General features: G+C 36.2%; 1 protein-coding gene across 4 annotated transcripts in view; it reads left to right on the forward strand.

Moving 5' to 3' along the window:
* PTPN3 (protein tyrosine phosphatase non-receptor type 3) overlaps positions 1–16,385 on the forward strand; it is a 177,737-nt gene that overhangs the window by 127,825 nt on the left and 33,527 nt on the right. For all 4 annotated transcript variants that reach the window (XM_087759510.1, XM_087759519.1, XM_087759528.1 and 1 more), the window contains 4 exons: positions 8,899–8,922; positions 11,184–11,382; positions 12,373–12,450; positions 13,445–13,501. In XM_087759510.1, the coding sequence (XP_087615636.1) occupies positions 8,899–8,922; positions 11,184–11,382; positions 12,373–12,450; positions 13,445–13,501 (358 nt within the window). The remainder of the gene's footprint in view (positions 1–8,898; positions 8,923–11,183; positions 11,383–12,372; positions 12,451–13,444; positions 13,502–16,385) is intronic.

Genomic DNA, 16,385 nt, shown 5'->3' on the forward strand with positions numbered 1-16,385 from the left:
AGGAGAGCCAAGATTATCTTCCTATAGTCCTGCTAACATATGTTGCCTTTAGAGGGCTCTTTTTTTACTGCCTAGCCTGCCATCCAAGACTATCAAAAAATGTGTTAGTTAATGCTAATTTTAACTAATGAATAGCTTTGATATGAAAAAAAAAATGTGGAAATTTTTGGAGAGCTACTAGGAAACAACTGAGATGCTGATTTTTAATTGTTGAATTGTTATGTCTGGGACCTCAAATCTTATAATCGTGCAGCTGCTTGATTTTTGTAAACTAAATATGTTTACATCAATCTCATTTACTATAGCTGAAGCTCAAGACTGTGCAAGCTGCAGTTAGCACGGGATATAGCTCTTCTCTATTTTTCAGGCTGCCATCAGAATTTCAGGGGTGGGGGTGACAGTTTTCACCTGTTTCACTTCAGCCCCTGGGTAATGTCTTAAGTCCTTTTTGTCAAAATGACAGGTGCTCGAAGATAGACCTACCTTCAAACTGATCTGTTGTGATATAGCGCTTTTTGAGACAAATATATAGGTAAAATTCGAATAACAAGACTTACTGTGTACCTAATTCTACCAAGGCACGTTTTGAACCTTGGTGGGCATCAGAACTGTAGAAGCCACCACTGCTGGCAGAGTACATCTGCACTTGTTTACCTGTATACCTTTTTTTACCTCTTGACAATACCCAGTATAACTATTTTCTTAATAATCAATTTTCTTCCTTGCTGTGTTTACTCACTTAAGGGAATCAATCAAGTTCCGTTTTCTTTCTATAAAACAGCACACAGTTTAGAAAACAAATTATGTGAAACAGCTCTTAGAGGGCATAAAACACATCAGTTATTAGCATGTCTTCTTCTGTTTCTTTAAATATGTTGCACTGTGTCAACGTATCAACACCTAGAACTATGCTGACTGTTAAATACTTTTAAACAAGCATGCTGGAGATGAGGGCCAAGAATATTTTGTCATTTATTATATTGTTTCTCTGAAGAATACAGTGATTTTTTTTTTAAATGTACTTTGTGTGAACATTCTACCTTCTAACTGAAACTTATGAGGTATATCCTACAGGCTGTGACTGGAAAAAAGAAAATTAGAGAATAGAGTGAACCACGTGCATAGGTGAACTACAGAAAACCAGGGCAAGCTTGTGAGTCTTGTGTTGATGTAGCTAGACTGCTTGTGCTACCCAAATTAGCTAAGGTACTTTCACAGTCAAGTACAATTTGAGGCTCAGACATATTGAAAAGAAGCAATTTTTCTCTCTCAGATTAGTGTCTGCAGAAAAGATTGGAACTGTCTATTACATGTGTATTATAGACAAAAAATTGCTCTAATCCCAAATTAACATATATTAAATAGAGCTTTATTCACAGGGCATGAATAGGTTTGCCTATCTAAGCCAACCATCTCAAATCACAGCTGTATACAAAACCTGTCATCAAAGACAGTGCTGAAGAGGACTTCAAGAGGACTTTTGTTTAGCCCAGGGCTCCCCAGCCTTTGTCAAGAAAGCTTCCCCTGTCAGTTCTTTCTCCTCTTTGTTGCCCTGCTGCTCTCCAACTCATCTGACTGCTACTGCCACTGAAAAAATTAACACTAACACAGACATGGAGCCCACACTGAGCCTTCCGAAGCCTCGTAGGTGGCTTTCTGTGTTATACCACACTTTTTGTTATGGCTATGCCTCACCAGTTCAGAACAGGTAATCTAGTCTGTGTTGTACTTGCTCTGTCACTATATTTATCCCATGTCTACATACATATGCACATAGTACTTCTATTATTTTGTTTTTAAAATGATTTCAAAAATAATATTAAGATAAAACATACTAATTAGTAAGTGCATTTGTTTGATAACTCTTTTTCAGTTAAAATTGGCTTTCCCTAGTCTTGGCTTCTTCATTGAAGCACTGCTGCTACTGACTTACTACACTTCTTATTTAAAGCAAGGTAGAAAACCTCTCTATTCTGTGAGGTTACATATCTTATCTTCAGATGTCCTTAAACACTGAGGTATGCATTAGGGCAGAGTTATGAATATGCAGTCTTATGGCTTTCCTTTAAGATAGAAAATAAAATAAATTAAATTGTATTATAAGGCTTTATTATTTCTAAAGTTATCTCTGCTGAAAAGCTGCTTTAATTTGGATTTTTTTTTTTCCAAAGTTGTGTCATACCAACAGGCTACCTGGCATCAACCCATCCTGACCATCTATTATCCTGACAGGTAGCCTGAATAGAGCTCCTGGAAAAGCCTGTCTTTGAGAAAAATGTTTCCGTTTCAGTGTAACAGGTTTAAGCCACAGCTGGTTATTTTTAAAGGCAGGCTGATGGACTTGTGCAGGGAATTCTTTTTGATAAGTTTTCCCTTTTTTAGCCTTGTATGGTACCTGAAGATTAAGACTGTTGCAGTTTTTCTTGATAAAGGTACCGCTAGGGTTTCCAAATTTGGAATGAGGAAAGCCTCGCTGGTGTAAAGGAACAAATCATCGTTACTGATAGGCCTTTCCATGACACTAATGCAATCTGTATGCTGCTGTGTCATCTGAGGGCAAAAGGCAACAGTAAAAATGAAGTAGTCGTATTGAAGTATGTGACACTGTTTCAGGACCGGGTTGGGAAATTCCAAAATGTCTTCGGTTTAAGCAGTAACCTTCAAATCTAATTTGGCTTCAACTGGGGCAATAAGCTGATTATATTTTGGAATCGTGTACTCTGACATGCTTGATCTTGTATCAGATGGCAGTTTTTGTCTTGAAAGACTGTACTGTCTATCCTCAGTGCAAGTTCTGGTTCTCAGTATTGACATTTGTTTTTCTAAAAATAAATTTTAAATGTAGCTAATATGTAGGGAATGTACCTTAATGCTGATCACATGCAGTAGTTTGTGTAGGATCCTTCACCAATGAACTGTTACAAGAACAGAAAAAAAATTGAAAGAAACTAGCTTACCCTTTACCTTCAAGTAAATAAGTGATCATTGAAACAATTAAAATGAGTTTGCTTGTTTGCTTATGTTCAAGTATTTGTTGTAAATTAAAAACCTGTAGATTAAAATGTTTCAATAATATGCATTTTAAACACTTGGTGAACTAAAAATACCAAGGTCCAAGGTTTGCCATGAAAACATAGACATGTAACCAAGTAGTATTTAAAGAGCTTTGAACTTTAATTTTCCCTGTATGTTTCTTTTCCTTTTTCTCAAGCATCTTCTGGTGCCTGAGGTGTGATACAGATGTTCACACTTCACAGTGAAATGAGAAATGAAAGTGAATGAATGAATGTCAAGAAATGAAAACTGAAAACCACTCTGTTGTTTAATGCTCTTAATCTCCAAGAAAACAGCTGCGGGAAGCTGCATGGTTTCCAGCCAGTCCCTGTGAAAAGGGAAAAGTATCCTCCACTCTTTCCCTGTTCATGGATTTAAGGTTTTAATCCGGCTTTGTGGGAAGACCATGTGTTGTTACCAACTCCCACAGTTGCCCCTTAATTGAATGTTGTCCCACAGAAGTGAACTGGTGTTTCAGACAAGGTGGTGTTAGAAGCAAAGGGTACTGAAACAAACAGGTTTCTTTGTGGTTCAGGATAATCTTATGTTACCTATGCAGGACCAATTTCTCCTTTATGTGAGGAGCAGAGCTTATTTTTGACCTTGTGAATTCAGGTTTAATGGCTTGTGCTTTTAAAATGTTTTTATACTATGGGTGGAATAGTTTAGAGTGTTAATATAGCTGTTGCTTGCCCTCTTAATGCCCTTTTTCATGTTTTTGAACACACTTCTCTGAGTGGAAAGGGTACATGTTAGTAAGAATATATAAATTTAATTATGTATATAAGGTGCTATCTTAAGGGAAAAAAATGGATTATTGGCTTGGAAAAGTAACCTGATTGTGGAGGCTCATGCTACTTGAACTGTATTCAGTTTTTCTTGTTCACTCTGTAATTAAATAAACCAAAAATGAATGTTTGGTTTAGAACAGCAGACTGCGTAGGAACAAGTGTTTTGGTAGTATTTTAGAGTAGAGTCAGACTAACAGAAAAGATTAGCTGTGAAATTTTCTGTTTAACCTGTATTTCAGAAAGACGATTATTGTAAAACATGTTTCTAAGTGACGAGGTATAGTATCAGTCAGTAAGAAAAACTTACTGACAGATCAGGCATTATAGATCTTTATATATAAAATCATACTGATTGGTGAGATAAATCTGGCTAGTTATTCATAGATGTGAGCATGTAATGTATGAGGAGAACCCAAAGGCTGGAGGGGTCGGTCGCATTGTTGCCTTGCTCTGCCAAAAAAGGGTTATCAAGACCACGGAGCCAACTCTTCTTGGAGGTGCACAGCAAAAACATGTGAGGCAATAGACACAAGTTACAGCAAGGGAAATGCTCAAAAGACAGTGTGGGGGGCGGCGGGAAAAAATCACACTGAGATTGGTTAAGCCCTCAAACACATTGAGGGAAAGGTGGAGGTGTTTCCACCCTTGGAGAACCTCAAAACATGACATGACAAGGACCTGAACTTCCTCATCGAACTTTGATGTTGACTGTTTTTTGAACAAGAGTTTAGCTGATCTCTCAAGATCTCTTCCAACCTAAATTGCTTTGAGTCTACAATTCCACTTGTTATAAATGCAACATATTCCTGCATAAGTGTTTCTCTTAAGCATGCTTGTAAAGCTACAAACATCTTTAACTTATATTCTAAAACTATCTTTTGCTGGTGATATAGATGGCATAATGTGTACAGTGCCAGAGTTGGAAGGGAAGGAAATGAAATGATGAACTAGTATACAAAAAGGAAATTCACTTGCACTATGCTATGAATTTCTGGAAGTGCATATACGATCCTGGTGTAAGTGTGATGCATCATCTGGTGAAGGTATTGCACTGAAAATAGATTTCCTGAACGTATGCTGTATTTGTTCAATTCTTTCAGCTTACCATTTTGATAGACAATAAACTGTAGCTGCATAGTGAGATTTGATGAATGTACTATGGGAACAAATCATTATTTTAACTAAAATATAATTACTGTTGTGAACAGAATTTTTAAAGCACTACAGTTGATGACACACTGGACACACTTCAGATGTGTCCAGCCAAGTCCTAGTAACTACTTTCTTGGTAGAAAACTGCAAATAACCAGGTTTAATTTTTTTTTTATTTATCCTTAATTTTTAATCATATGTAGACATGTTGTTCAATTCCCTTGTTCTTACAAAATCTGCTGCATTTCACAAGAGTCCGTTGTCCTTATTCATGTACTTCGGTCTTTCTCAAGGAAGATGTCCTTCTAATACTAGGCAATGGATCTCAGAACATTTCAGTTAGTTTCAAATTAAGGTTTTAAAACTACTACTAATAGACTTTTATGAACTCTACTGTGCTTATCCACTCAAATATACATGAAAATAGTACATGTATATATTTTGCTTACATGTAAACCTTTCTTTTAAAATATATGTCCTTATTAAAATGTACTACACTTTCCTTGCCAGTTCAAAAAACAATCATTTTGCATCCAAAAAGAAAGTCTCAAAGTTGAATTGCAAATTGGTGATAAGTGAAATTTTGCAGCAAGCCAAGCAGTTGCAGAGTATCAGAATACATGAAACTTTTATGGAAAGTCAGTAAACTGGAATACGGTCCATAGGGGCAATGCAGAGTAACTGAAAGTATCCTTTTATGGGTGATGGCAGCAGCTTACAAATGTGAATGTTTGGAATTCATAGAAAATCACTGAAAAACTTGTTTATACCATGAAGTCCACAAGTTTTTCCTGTAATGGTACTCTTAAGTATGGAGTACAAAGACTCTACGTGGCCTTCTTACGCAGTGGTTTTGTTCATAGAAATGCTGAACGTTAACTGTGCAAGTCATTCTGTATCTAAATTTCTCTAAAAGGCAGCAAAAAAGTGCTGCTGTAAATATCTTCTGCTTATTCGGCTTATGAATAATAATCCCAGTTTTAATGGTGAGCCCTCAGAAAAGAGGTGATGATGGAAGTGCTGGCACACTCAGTCTCCCCAGCCCTGCAGGTGTTACAATAAAAGAAGCTTTAAGAACTTCAAGAACACCACAAGGGCATAAACCTACAGATGTTTCCTTCAGTTGTTTGTAGAGGGGGAGTTTTGCTACAGTTCTATTGTTTCAGTTGTCCCTTTTCTCTCGGGGTTTTACTCCGCTGTAGTTTTATCATCCTCAGTTCTCAGAATAGCAGAACTCCCTGGTAGGGCACACTGAAATGGGGAGGAGGGGTCTTTCCTTAAGACCTTTCCTTTCTGTCCTCCTGACAGAAGAGGAGAGTTAGTTGGGTTTTTTTTCAGGGCAGAGTTTTATTATAAAGATTATCACTGACAGGGCAATTCGTAGTGAGTGAAAGATGGAAATGGCATCATTTTAGATATATTGTGGAGTAAGGAGGAGAAATTACCTGCAGTTTTGAAGTGTTTCTTGTTAGCTGCACCAATGGAAAACTTAATCTCCTTGCAAGGAAGGGCACTTTTTCTTGATGAAAAAGTTGAATGGCTGGTCTGGTGAGTGTTCTCTTTTCTTGACTTACAAATATTGTCCTTGTCCTATGTTGTGAAATGAGGTAGATATGTTAGTAAAATGTGGAATACTGTACAGCCAGAAAAGATCATCTAGTTATTCACGTTAACATATCAGTGAGTAATTAAATGTTAGAAATACTATTTTGTGGAGATCAAAATTCTGCAGCTATAGCATGCTGAGCTAAAAAGGAGTTTAAGAAGACAGAGCTGCGTTGTCCCTGATGAATTCTTTTAAGCGTTGAATTTGATCTCTTTCTAGGTCAAATTTTTGGTTACCTTTTTCCACTTTAAAAGGTTACAGAATGATTCAGTAACTCCTTCAGTGCTGATATGTTTGAATTAAAGTGCAATAATTCAATAGATAAACCTTCAGCAAATATTACTAAGAATTTATATCCCACATCTAAGTCTCCAAATGTATTGGTGAGATGAGGAAAAATATGCTACAGTAAATGAATGGAAGCCTAAGTTGTTGATTTCTGTCTCAAATGACCTCGCTCTATTTGGGGGGAAATCACGGGGATATTATATTAAAATAGGGACCTTGTGTCTGTTTGCATCACAGTTTTGCGGGGTGTAAATTTTTGGTGAAGGCTTTTGAAAGGGGTTAACTTATGGCAATGTGAATTCCACGTAGAATTTGGTAATAGAGTTGTAGCTCTACTATGGCAAAATGTAGAAAAGACGTACAGTTTCATTGTTCTTTGCCTCACAAGGAAATCAATTAGCTTAAACGAAAATAAATTCAATGTTTTTTTTTATTTTTAGCATGACTTCCTAAGGAAATAAGGCTTATGTCATTGCACTGCCTGTCTGCCTCTGTTCCCACTTTAGAATGTCTGGATGATCGCAGTCAAATCTAGTGTAGGAGTCTAGTTTTCAAAGACGCAAAGTTTTCTACAAGATTAGTGAAAGTCAATGACTGGGCAGGGAGAAAAAAAAAACCTTAAGTTGATCTTATCCTCTCACTGAGCAATTACAGTACAAGTTAAATGGTTGTCTGTTCCATTTAGATGTGGGCTGATCAGGCAGCCAGTAAGTGCACATTCCCAAAGGATCTGCTGTGCACTGCTGGCACTTAGAGGGTAAAAATACTTTAAGCATTGCAAGAAAGAACCAGAGGTATTTGTGGGAGAGTGGGGATGGATGTCAGTGGAATCAGAAGAGGGGCATGACTGCAGTAAAACAGGAAGAAGTTTAGTGCTTTAAAAAAAAAAAAATAAAAGTACACGCAACCCGAAGCTCCACAGATTCTTAGGGAATCATGCTTCACCATCTCTGCCTCTCAAGGACGAATTTCTTATGTGTTCTAGAATATGAAGAAAACTTAACTGGACTGATACTGCTCCTATTTCTACTGTAGTTTTGACAAAATGCAGTGCGTAATTCTTAGTATTGAGGTTCTTTTAAAGAACAGTAATTAAAATTTTACTGTATACTATGAATTCACTCCTATAACTTGACAATTCAACAGCTCTACATTCAAACCAAACTACTTCATGTTTGTATTTTTCCAGCATGGACTTATATCACTCCAGGTTTTTTTGGTCATTACTTAATTCAATTTGTAAAGCTATCCCATCTGCCTTAAACTTACTTTGCTTTACAAGTGCCTTTTTGGTAACTTTTATTTTCAAATTTACCCTTACTATCACAGCTATGGTTTTAATTGATGTAATACAGTTTAGCTCACTGTTTCAGGTGATTTCTGATGAAGCTAATTGAATGCCTTGGAAAATGTTATGTACTGCAGATTTTGATTTCTTTTCTATGCTAGATTGTCCTCATCTGTGTAACCACTTCTGCTTTATTTATGCTTTGTCTTAAAGTTCTCTGTCAACATCTGTTCTGCTCTTGAATTATGAGAATGTGTGAGAAAATTCATGCTTCTGAAGCAGCCTATGCTCATTTCTTGTTACCTATACATAAAGATTTTACCACACTTAACTTTTTACAAAATACAGTCAGTGACATCTGTAGTCTTTGTGATCCACATGTAAAACTTCCTTAAATGATGTAGTGTGTCTTGCTAAATAATTGCCTCTGTAACTCCTATGTAGTTTAAGGTGTGGTAGCAGATGGGTGTTATCTGTAGCTGGGCTTGTGCCAAAAGTGGAAGTGAGTGGTTACAGCTGCCCTGGGATTTTTGTTGAGTGTTTCATAAATTCCATAATTGCCTGATTCAGACTTTCAGCATAGGATTAAGTATTCTTGCATTTACTGTGAGCACACCTTTTGGCTTTTATGCAGGCATAGGTTTTTTTTTTTATTAGTTTAGTTCTTGTTTTCCTGAAGATTTAACTGAGGTTCATTTAGTTGTTTGTTTTTTTAACAGGTCATCTGAACAAGAATCACCAAAGTGAGTTTTCTTTGAACTTTCTACTATAGAATCCCTAGCTTTGATATATAATAAAATACATAAGTTGAATTGATTTTTTCAAAGTACTGGTCTTGTATGGTAAGAAGACAAAAATATATGTATCAACCAATGAAGATTGTAAAGATTTGTGAAAAAAAATTAAGTTTTTGGATCAGGATGTGCAAAGTATTAAGTCCTAATACACCCCTAATCACTATTAACAAAAAAGTTGGTTAAAAACTGTTGTAAAAGTTTAATGATGCAAAAATCCACGGGTAATTTTAGCTGGTAACTCTTTATATAGTGCCAGAAGGCATTAACTGAAATAATCTGTCATATTTTTCTGGTATTGTTAATTTTTTTTCTACACTGAAAAATCTTTATGATCTGTAATCTTAACTTATTTGGGGTTTTTTTTCGGGTTTTTTTGGGGTTTTGGGTTTTTTTTGTTTGATTTTTTTTTTTTTTAATTACTATGTTCTGAAAAACTTTTTAGGATGTATTTACATATACAATGTTCCTACTTGCTTACCATTGACCTCACAGGAATCATGAAGAGTCCTGGAAGCTATCAGATGATAAAACCAAAATTTTGACAGTATAATTCCTTTAAGCGTCATTGTAGTTCACTACTTAAAAGGATTTTCAAATTATTGAGAGTACCAAGTGAATATCCCCCAAACACTGAAAAAATATTTTCTGTAATAACTGAAAATTCTGCCAGTATTGCACAAAACACTTCATTCCCATTGCCAAGTCCACATAGTATAACTGAACATCAGAAATATTATGGCAAGAATAAGTTGGCTTGATGGCAGCTTTCAGAATGTTTACATTTACAGTCAGATGTCCACATGCCAAGAAATAAGTGTTTGCATTATTAAAGTTTGCTGCAATGTGAGTCCTGTATGTTAAAAGCCTAAGCTACATTCCTCTGTAGTGTAGTATTACTTTGTTGACAGCTAGCAGTGGCTGCTGGAAATGGTTCAGAAAAGCTCACATATACAGTTACACTAGTACCAGAGCAGAGAGAATGCTTGAATTTACAAATTTCAGTGCCAGGGTTTACTTGCATATACTTCTGCTGCTATAACCCTGTGAAAATTTGATGTTACTTTTAGGGATAAACTGCAATAAATAACTAACAGCCCATGTACTTCCAAGGATCAAATATGCTTCATTGCAGTACTGGGCTGTCAGTAGCAGTGCAGATTATTCTTGCAAGATGTACTGCCACTGAGCGTGATGATCTATCATGTAAGTGAAAGGTGTGTCTGCAGCGGGGTAATACAAGTAGCTGGGACTCAGTTTTTGCCATCTGCAGTGCTGTATGTTAGTGATATGAAACAGTGTCTGAACTATACCTGAGCTTTCTCCAGGACAGAGGTTTTCACAATGTACTACATAGTATTTATAACGACGGAGCAGTTCGTATGTATGGTATCTGTGAGTTTAATCCAATTAAAGAAGGGCTTTCATTGTATTAGACAGCGGTCTGCATTTCATCCTCTTCAGAAGAGGGCATGTAGTTAAATGAATGTTTGAATGGTCCTGGAGCATGACTAGGCAATTAGGCCAATTCTAAGATTTGAGGTGTTCGTTTACTTACTCATTTTTGTTATCCTTGAATTTTAAGGTTCTTGACTTACTAGGTCAGGTCTGCACCCCCATTTAATTCTAGGTCCTTCTTCATGGTTATAGCTACCTCAATGACAGAATGTATTAACTGTCATTAAACTTTTCATTGTCACTTCATTTCCTATTTCTGTGACAATTTACCATGGCTTTTCTGCAAAGCACGTTCTCCCAGAGGGATAAGGTTGAGATGGCACTCATAAGAGGGAGGAATGAAAAACAAGTACTTTGCAAGAATGAGAGTGGAATCATGGCAAAAGGTTTTCATGGTTAGGATTGGCAACTGAAGTACCTTTCTCCTGGGGTTCGGCTCTCTTCGTGTTACTGTGATTTCCTGTACCATTGCAACAGTGCCTTTCACTGCTAACATCCAAATATTTTGTTAAAAATATTTTTGCTACTCTAGTTTTGTTTTGTCCATTCTTCTGGATGTCCACTGATCAAATGATAGGCTTAGGTCATACTCCAGTCCTGTTACCCTGCATCTCAAGAAGTGGTATTAAATCTAAAGTATAAAGTTGGCTTGCTCTTTTAACTAGGCAGTACATTTGTATATTTTTACTATTTAATTTAAAAATCTGGATAATGATATCTTTGTAATATTTATTTATCCTTTTTAAATGAAGGAATGTATTGGGAAACAGTCCAACGCGGAGTTCTCTGACCCGTACCTCACCTAAAGCCTTGGCTCAGTCTCCCAATGGAGTTGGTAACATTTCTGGCCCTTACCCGTTGGAAGGGGTTGATAAACAGTTCTTAGAAACGTATGACAACATTACAAAAAGTAGCTCAACGGAAGATTCCAGTCAGTACTACTGTGATAAGGTATGGTCAATTGCCTTCTTTTGAAGTCAAAACTAATACTAAATGTAGCTTTGAACTGTAGATTAAGAACCCACAAAAAGTGTGGATATATTCCAGGATGAGAATATTTTATGTAGCAGTAAGAATAAATCTTGTCTTACTACTCAAATTTATCCAAGATAGTGTACACAGTATGATAGGCAAGCCTGCCAACTACATTGATTTCCTTAGTGTTCAGATTTCCAGAAGCATCTCCAGGGGAAGTTCCTAGTAGAATGGGAATACTTATGTGATTAAATCTTATTCTTCCAAGGAAAGATCAGATAACTCAAGCTGCTGTAAGTCTTGATGGCAGGCACAACTCTGCTTTATCCCAGGCGTCTGCTCTTTAGGGTGGCTAAACATCATCCTTTGAATTCTGTGCTGGCTAGAGAGCAGCTGCTCCCTGCTAGCGTTATGGTAGTGGATCATTCCTCCCCTTCCTCCAGACTGTTCCAGAGTGGTGCTGATCAGCTTCCTCACCTGCCTGTCCAGTAGCTGCTGCCAACTTTTAATCCTTGTGGTTTGTGGATCTCTTGCAGAAGATACCAATGCACCCATTTACAGGAGAAAAATTGGGGAAAAAGTACTCGCTTTCATAGTCCTTAGAGCAGAATTGATTCAAATGTGTTGCACCTAACTTTTTTTCCTTTTAAGTCACGTTTAGTAAAGACAACACATTGAAAATTTCAATAGGAGCTGTCAATTCAGAAAGCTGAGATGAGAGTAACAGTGTTAGGACAGAGCAAGCAGAGAACATATTTGCTGTTATGTATGTTGCTATTTTTACAATTTAAAAGGTTACAATCATGAGTATATTCTGTAACCTTAGCTTGTTCCTGTTTTAAAAGTGGATTCACGGAGAGTATTCTTGTTCAACACATCTAAATTTGGATGCACTATTTCCTAATTTGCTGCTATTGTCTTTTAAAAATTAGAAAAGTTTTGTTTTGTTTTTTCTATGTATTGCAGAATGACCTAATTGAGGGAGATCTACTTTTGGTGCGTATCATACCAGATGAAGATGGGAAGTTTGGATTTAATCTGAAGGTAAAACAGCAATCTTTTAGTTATTTTTAAATGGTTTATAGAGACACTATGCTTTGACTTTATGATTATTTTTCATTTTTAATACAATGCTATGGAGAAAGCAATGTATATTCTACAGGAATTTCTTATGGACTGAGAGTTTTTAGAAGTAGCAGCCTAATACTTAAATGCTAAAGCAACATTTACAGAAATAAGCCTTTACTAGTTCTGTGGTTTTTAGTTGCATATACTATGGGCATGGCACATTTCCAAAGCAGACTGCCTCTTTGGCTGCTTAAATATGAACTTGGAAGCCTAATTTAAGGCATCAACTTTTGGAAAATTGGACCTCTGTATTCTAAAACAAGTTAAACAGTTTGTGCTATCCAATTGAGTATATCCATTTAAAATCGTATTGGAAAAGTGAAAATTAATTTATGAAGAAAATGGAAATTACTATTGATAATTGACTACTGTAAATTTTTGACATTCCCTCACTGAAATTCCATTTAAGCAGATAGTGTAAAGTAGCCATAATATCAAAATTGGGGCAGAGTTTGATCTTTTCACCTTGAGCATTTATTGGTGGGGCAGTGATAGAACAACACGTAAAGAGAATAAGGGAGCACAGTTGTCTGGAACTTTGATCCTACCTGATCCCTTGCAGGTTCATCACAACATCTAAGAACACTGTCCACCTTGCAAGTTCAAGTGTTGAATTAGGCTTACTTGAAGGGTAGGGTTAGAATAAATGCTGCATTTGATCTGTTTATTGCCTATTAAATATATGGCCAAGCAAACACACTGGGTCTAGTTTACTGAAAATTGGTAGATTTAAAGACACCGCACCCTCCCCCTCATTTACTGATGAAAATTCAATCTTACTAACCCTGCCTGTAATGACAGAGCATAAAGTTTATAGAAAAGCAAAAATAAGTGATTACTTGTTTTAAATGCTGCTTATGCTTATTATAATGATATATTTATGGTTGTTATTTACTTGACATTCCTCTAGGGTGGTGTAGATCAAAAAATGCCATTAGTGGTATCAAGAATAACTCCAGGATCACCTGTAAGTAAATTCTTACAACTTTTAATCCCTCCTTTTATTACTCTCTCCACCATTCACACAGGTCCATACACGCAGGAATTTGGAAACCCATAACCAGAATGAGATAGCAGCTGAGCTGTTCTCTTTAGAAATTGATTTGAGCAGTAGCTTCTTAAACCACAGATGAAAAGATCTGGAGGTGTTAGCCAAACAAGATACCAGTAGAAAGCGTGTTTGTTTCCCCATGTCATCTCAAAAAGTGCATCTTGAACTGGAAAATGTTTGATGAGAGGCAAGAGCGATGACTGAAGATATGGAACAGTGTTCATTAAAGAAGTGAGTAGTCTGGGCCCCTGCAGCCTAGGAAAAAAAATCTAGGTTAAGGGAGGTATAGTAGAGATCTGCAAGATTAGGAGCACTGTGAGCAGGGGATTCCAGTAGAACAACCATGGGCTACCAAATTAAGTTAGTGAAAGTCAGGTTCTTCATGCTTAGTGAAGTAGTTCTTCATGCATAAGAGAGTAGACTTGTGAAACTCCTTGACAAAGGCTGCTGTGGTTGAAATAATTTTGTGGGTGGTCAGGAGAGGACAAATAGTTGGGAGAAAACCCTGCTAGCAGTTACTGAATAGACAAACCACAATGCACTGAGGAAATCCTTAGGGCTAAAAATATTTATAGGATGGGAGAGTACTTGGCAGGGGAGAGGGGATGCGGAATATGCTTGCTCTGTTCTTATTTTGCCATGGATTTTTGCTTGTGGAAATACTTATGGACTAAGTGGAACACTCATCAGAATCAGTACAGCCATTGATTTCTTCTGTTGAATTGTGAAATAATAATAGTAATATAATATCTTGGTAACTTTTTTCTGAATAATTTGTACATAAATTTGTGAGGACATACTCTATCTTATATGAAATTTTTTTCACTCACCATCTTCCAAAGTATATTTCCCAAATCTTATAAGATAATTTCAGTGAGGAAATATTTCTGGCTTAATCCTAAAAATCTGACATACTCTGTGTCTTGAAGACTCTTTTGAAATGTGATAGTCACAGGACTGGCATCTACATGTCATGATGTAAATCAAGCTGAAAGCGATTGTCTGAGAAGTTTTTTGTCACACTTATGGTTTGTGACTTGACTTATGCAGTGCATAGCATTCCTTTATGAACTACAATAATTATTTGAATAAAAGAGAGGGAGGAAATTATCATTATTACTTAAATCCACAAAGTGAAAATAAAACAGTCCTTAAAATGATTCATAGTCAACCTAGCAAACTTCTTAAAGGTGATTTGAGATACTGAAGTTAATGTAGGGCAAACAGGCTCATTCCACAATCAGAGAATGAAAGATGCTTCTCCAGAGGCAGTGATTCCTTCTGGCAGATTTGGATTGTCGTCTGGGAAGTATTGACCTGTTTGTTTTGGTGGTTTTTTTTTTCTTTTTTTCTTTCTTTTGGATTGGAAAAGGACTGGACTTCTAACTTACAGACTTCATTTAAGTATCTCCAGTTAGTGGCATAGGTATAGACTCAAGTGACCAATTAGCTCTCTAGCCTAGTAAGTCACCAAGCGAGCAAGTTATCAAGGGTCAGGGAATAAATTGGAAACAGTTATCCAATACAATATACTCAACAGCAGTGTTATAGAAATCACATCATGTTACAGCAAGAGGAAAAAAATATACTTATTTTTAGAGCATAACGGTATTAACATTGATTATATTGCTTACCATAAACTAAATTTCACTTATTCTTGACTGTTTAATGAAATGTAGCTGATATTTGAAAGTTCAAGGTAAGCAGTCTGTGGAATACATTTTTACGTTATTTTAGCTTAATGATGCTTTTCCTTCATTGTATTTGCTACTATTTTAACTTGCTCTAGATTCAGTCATTACCCTGTAAATTGTCCTCAGGGTTGTGATATTATTTGCTAAAATTATTTCTCAGGTTTGTAGGTCACTTTTTCCCACTTTGCTACAAAAAGATCTGTATTATTTGTGGAGGAGGGGAAGCAAATCTACTCACCAAAATAAGACACTATTTTTCCCTTTCACATCCTAAAGTTCTTTTAAAAATCCCCCTCTAATACAGCAGCAATCTAGTATGCCGGGAAGATTGTAGGATAGAGTAGCCAAAATTGTTGTGGGAGAGCATTAAATCTAAAGAACAACCATTTATTGCATCTGGGTACTTTTTTTTAACTGAAGTCCTATACTGATTTTTTTTCACAAACAGTACTAATGTCCTAAGGTGCTAAAAAAGTCATTATGGTTTTACTTAATAGAGCTTCTCATTGAAAAATAGTATGCCTGCTTCTTGGAGCATTAGCATAAAATGAAACATTGGGTGTGTCAATAGGACAGGAAGCCTTTGACATAATTAATTGTCTGGAAAAGCTCAGTATCTGAAAAATCTACAAATTATGCTTACATGGAAGGAATTAATTCTCCTTCAAGATATATTTTATTATAGTCAGATGATTCAAGTAAGAGAGCTGAGGCATTAACATGTCACATGATTAACAAAGTTTCTTTGAGCAAAGGTATTAATCTCCATCTGTAATAAAGAATAATAGCCAGCAACGACCCAAGAAATCTAAATTATAGACAAATATGGGAGATCAGAAACCATTCCCTCCATGTTCTTGTTGACTTCTTGACTCTCCTAGACTGACCTCATATGATCTTTATATCACTAGAGACTAATTTATATCTCAAACAATAATATTTCAGAGTGATTAAATCGATCAATCATTCATGGTTGCATTCTTCAGTCTTGCCTTTGTAAATTGTACAAAATATGGTAAAGGAGCTTTTAGGGAGCTGTGAATACCTAGTTAAATCAGTGTTGAAGAACACCATGGCTGTTCCTAATTCCCATTCTTCTTCTGTTT

This window comes from Nipponia nippon, unplaced genomic scaffold, assembly GCF_047370975.1.
Source record: "Nipponia nippon isolate SJK-2023a ecotype South Korea unplaced genomic scaffold, ASM4737097v1 scaffold_1, whole genome shotgun sequence".
NCBI lineage: Eukaryota > Metazoa > Chordata > Aves > Pelecaniformes > Threskiornithidae > Nipponia > Nipponia nippon.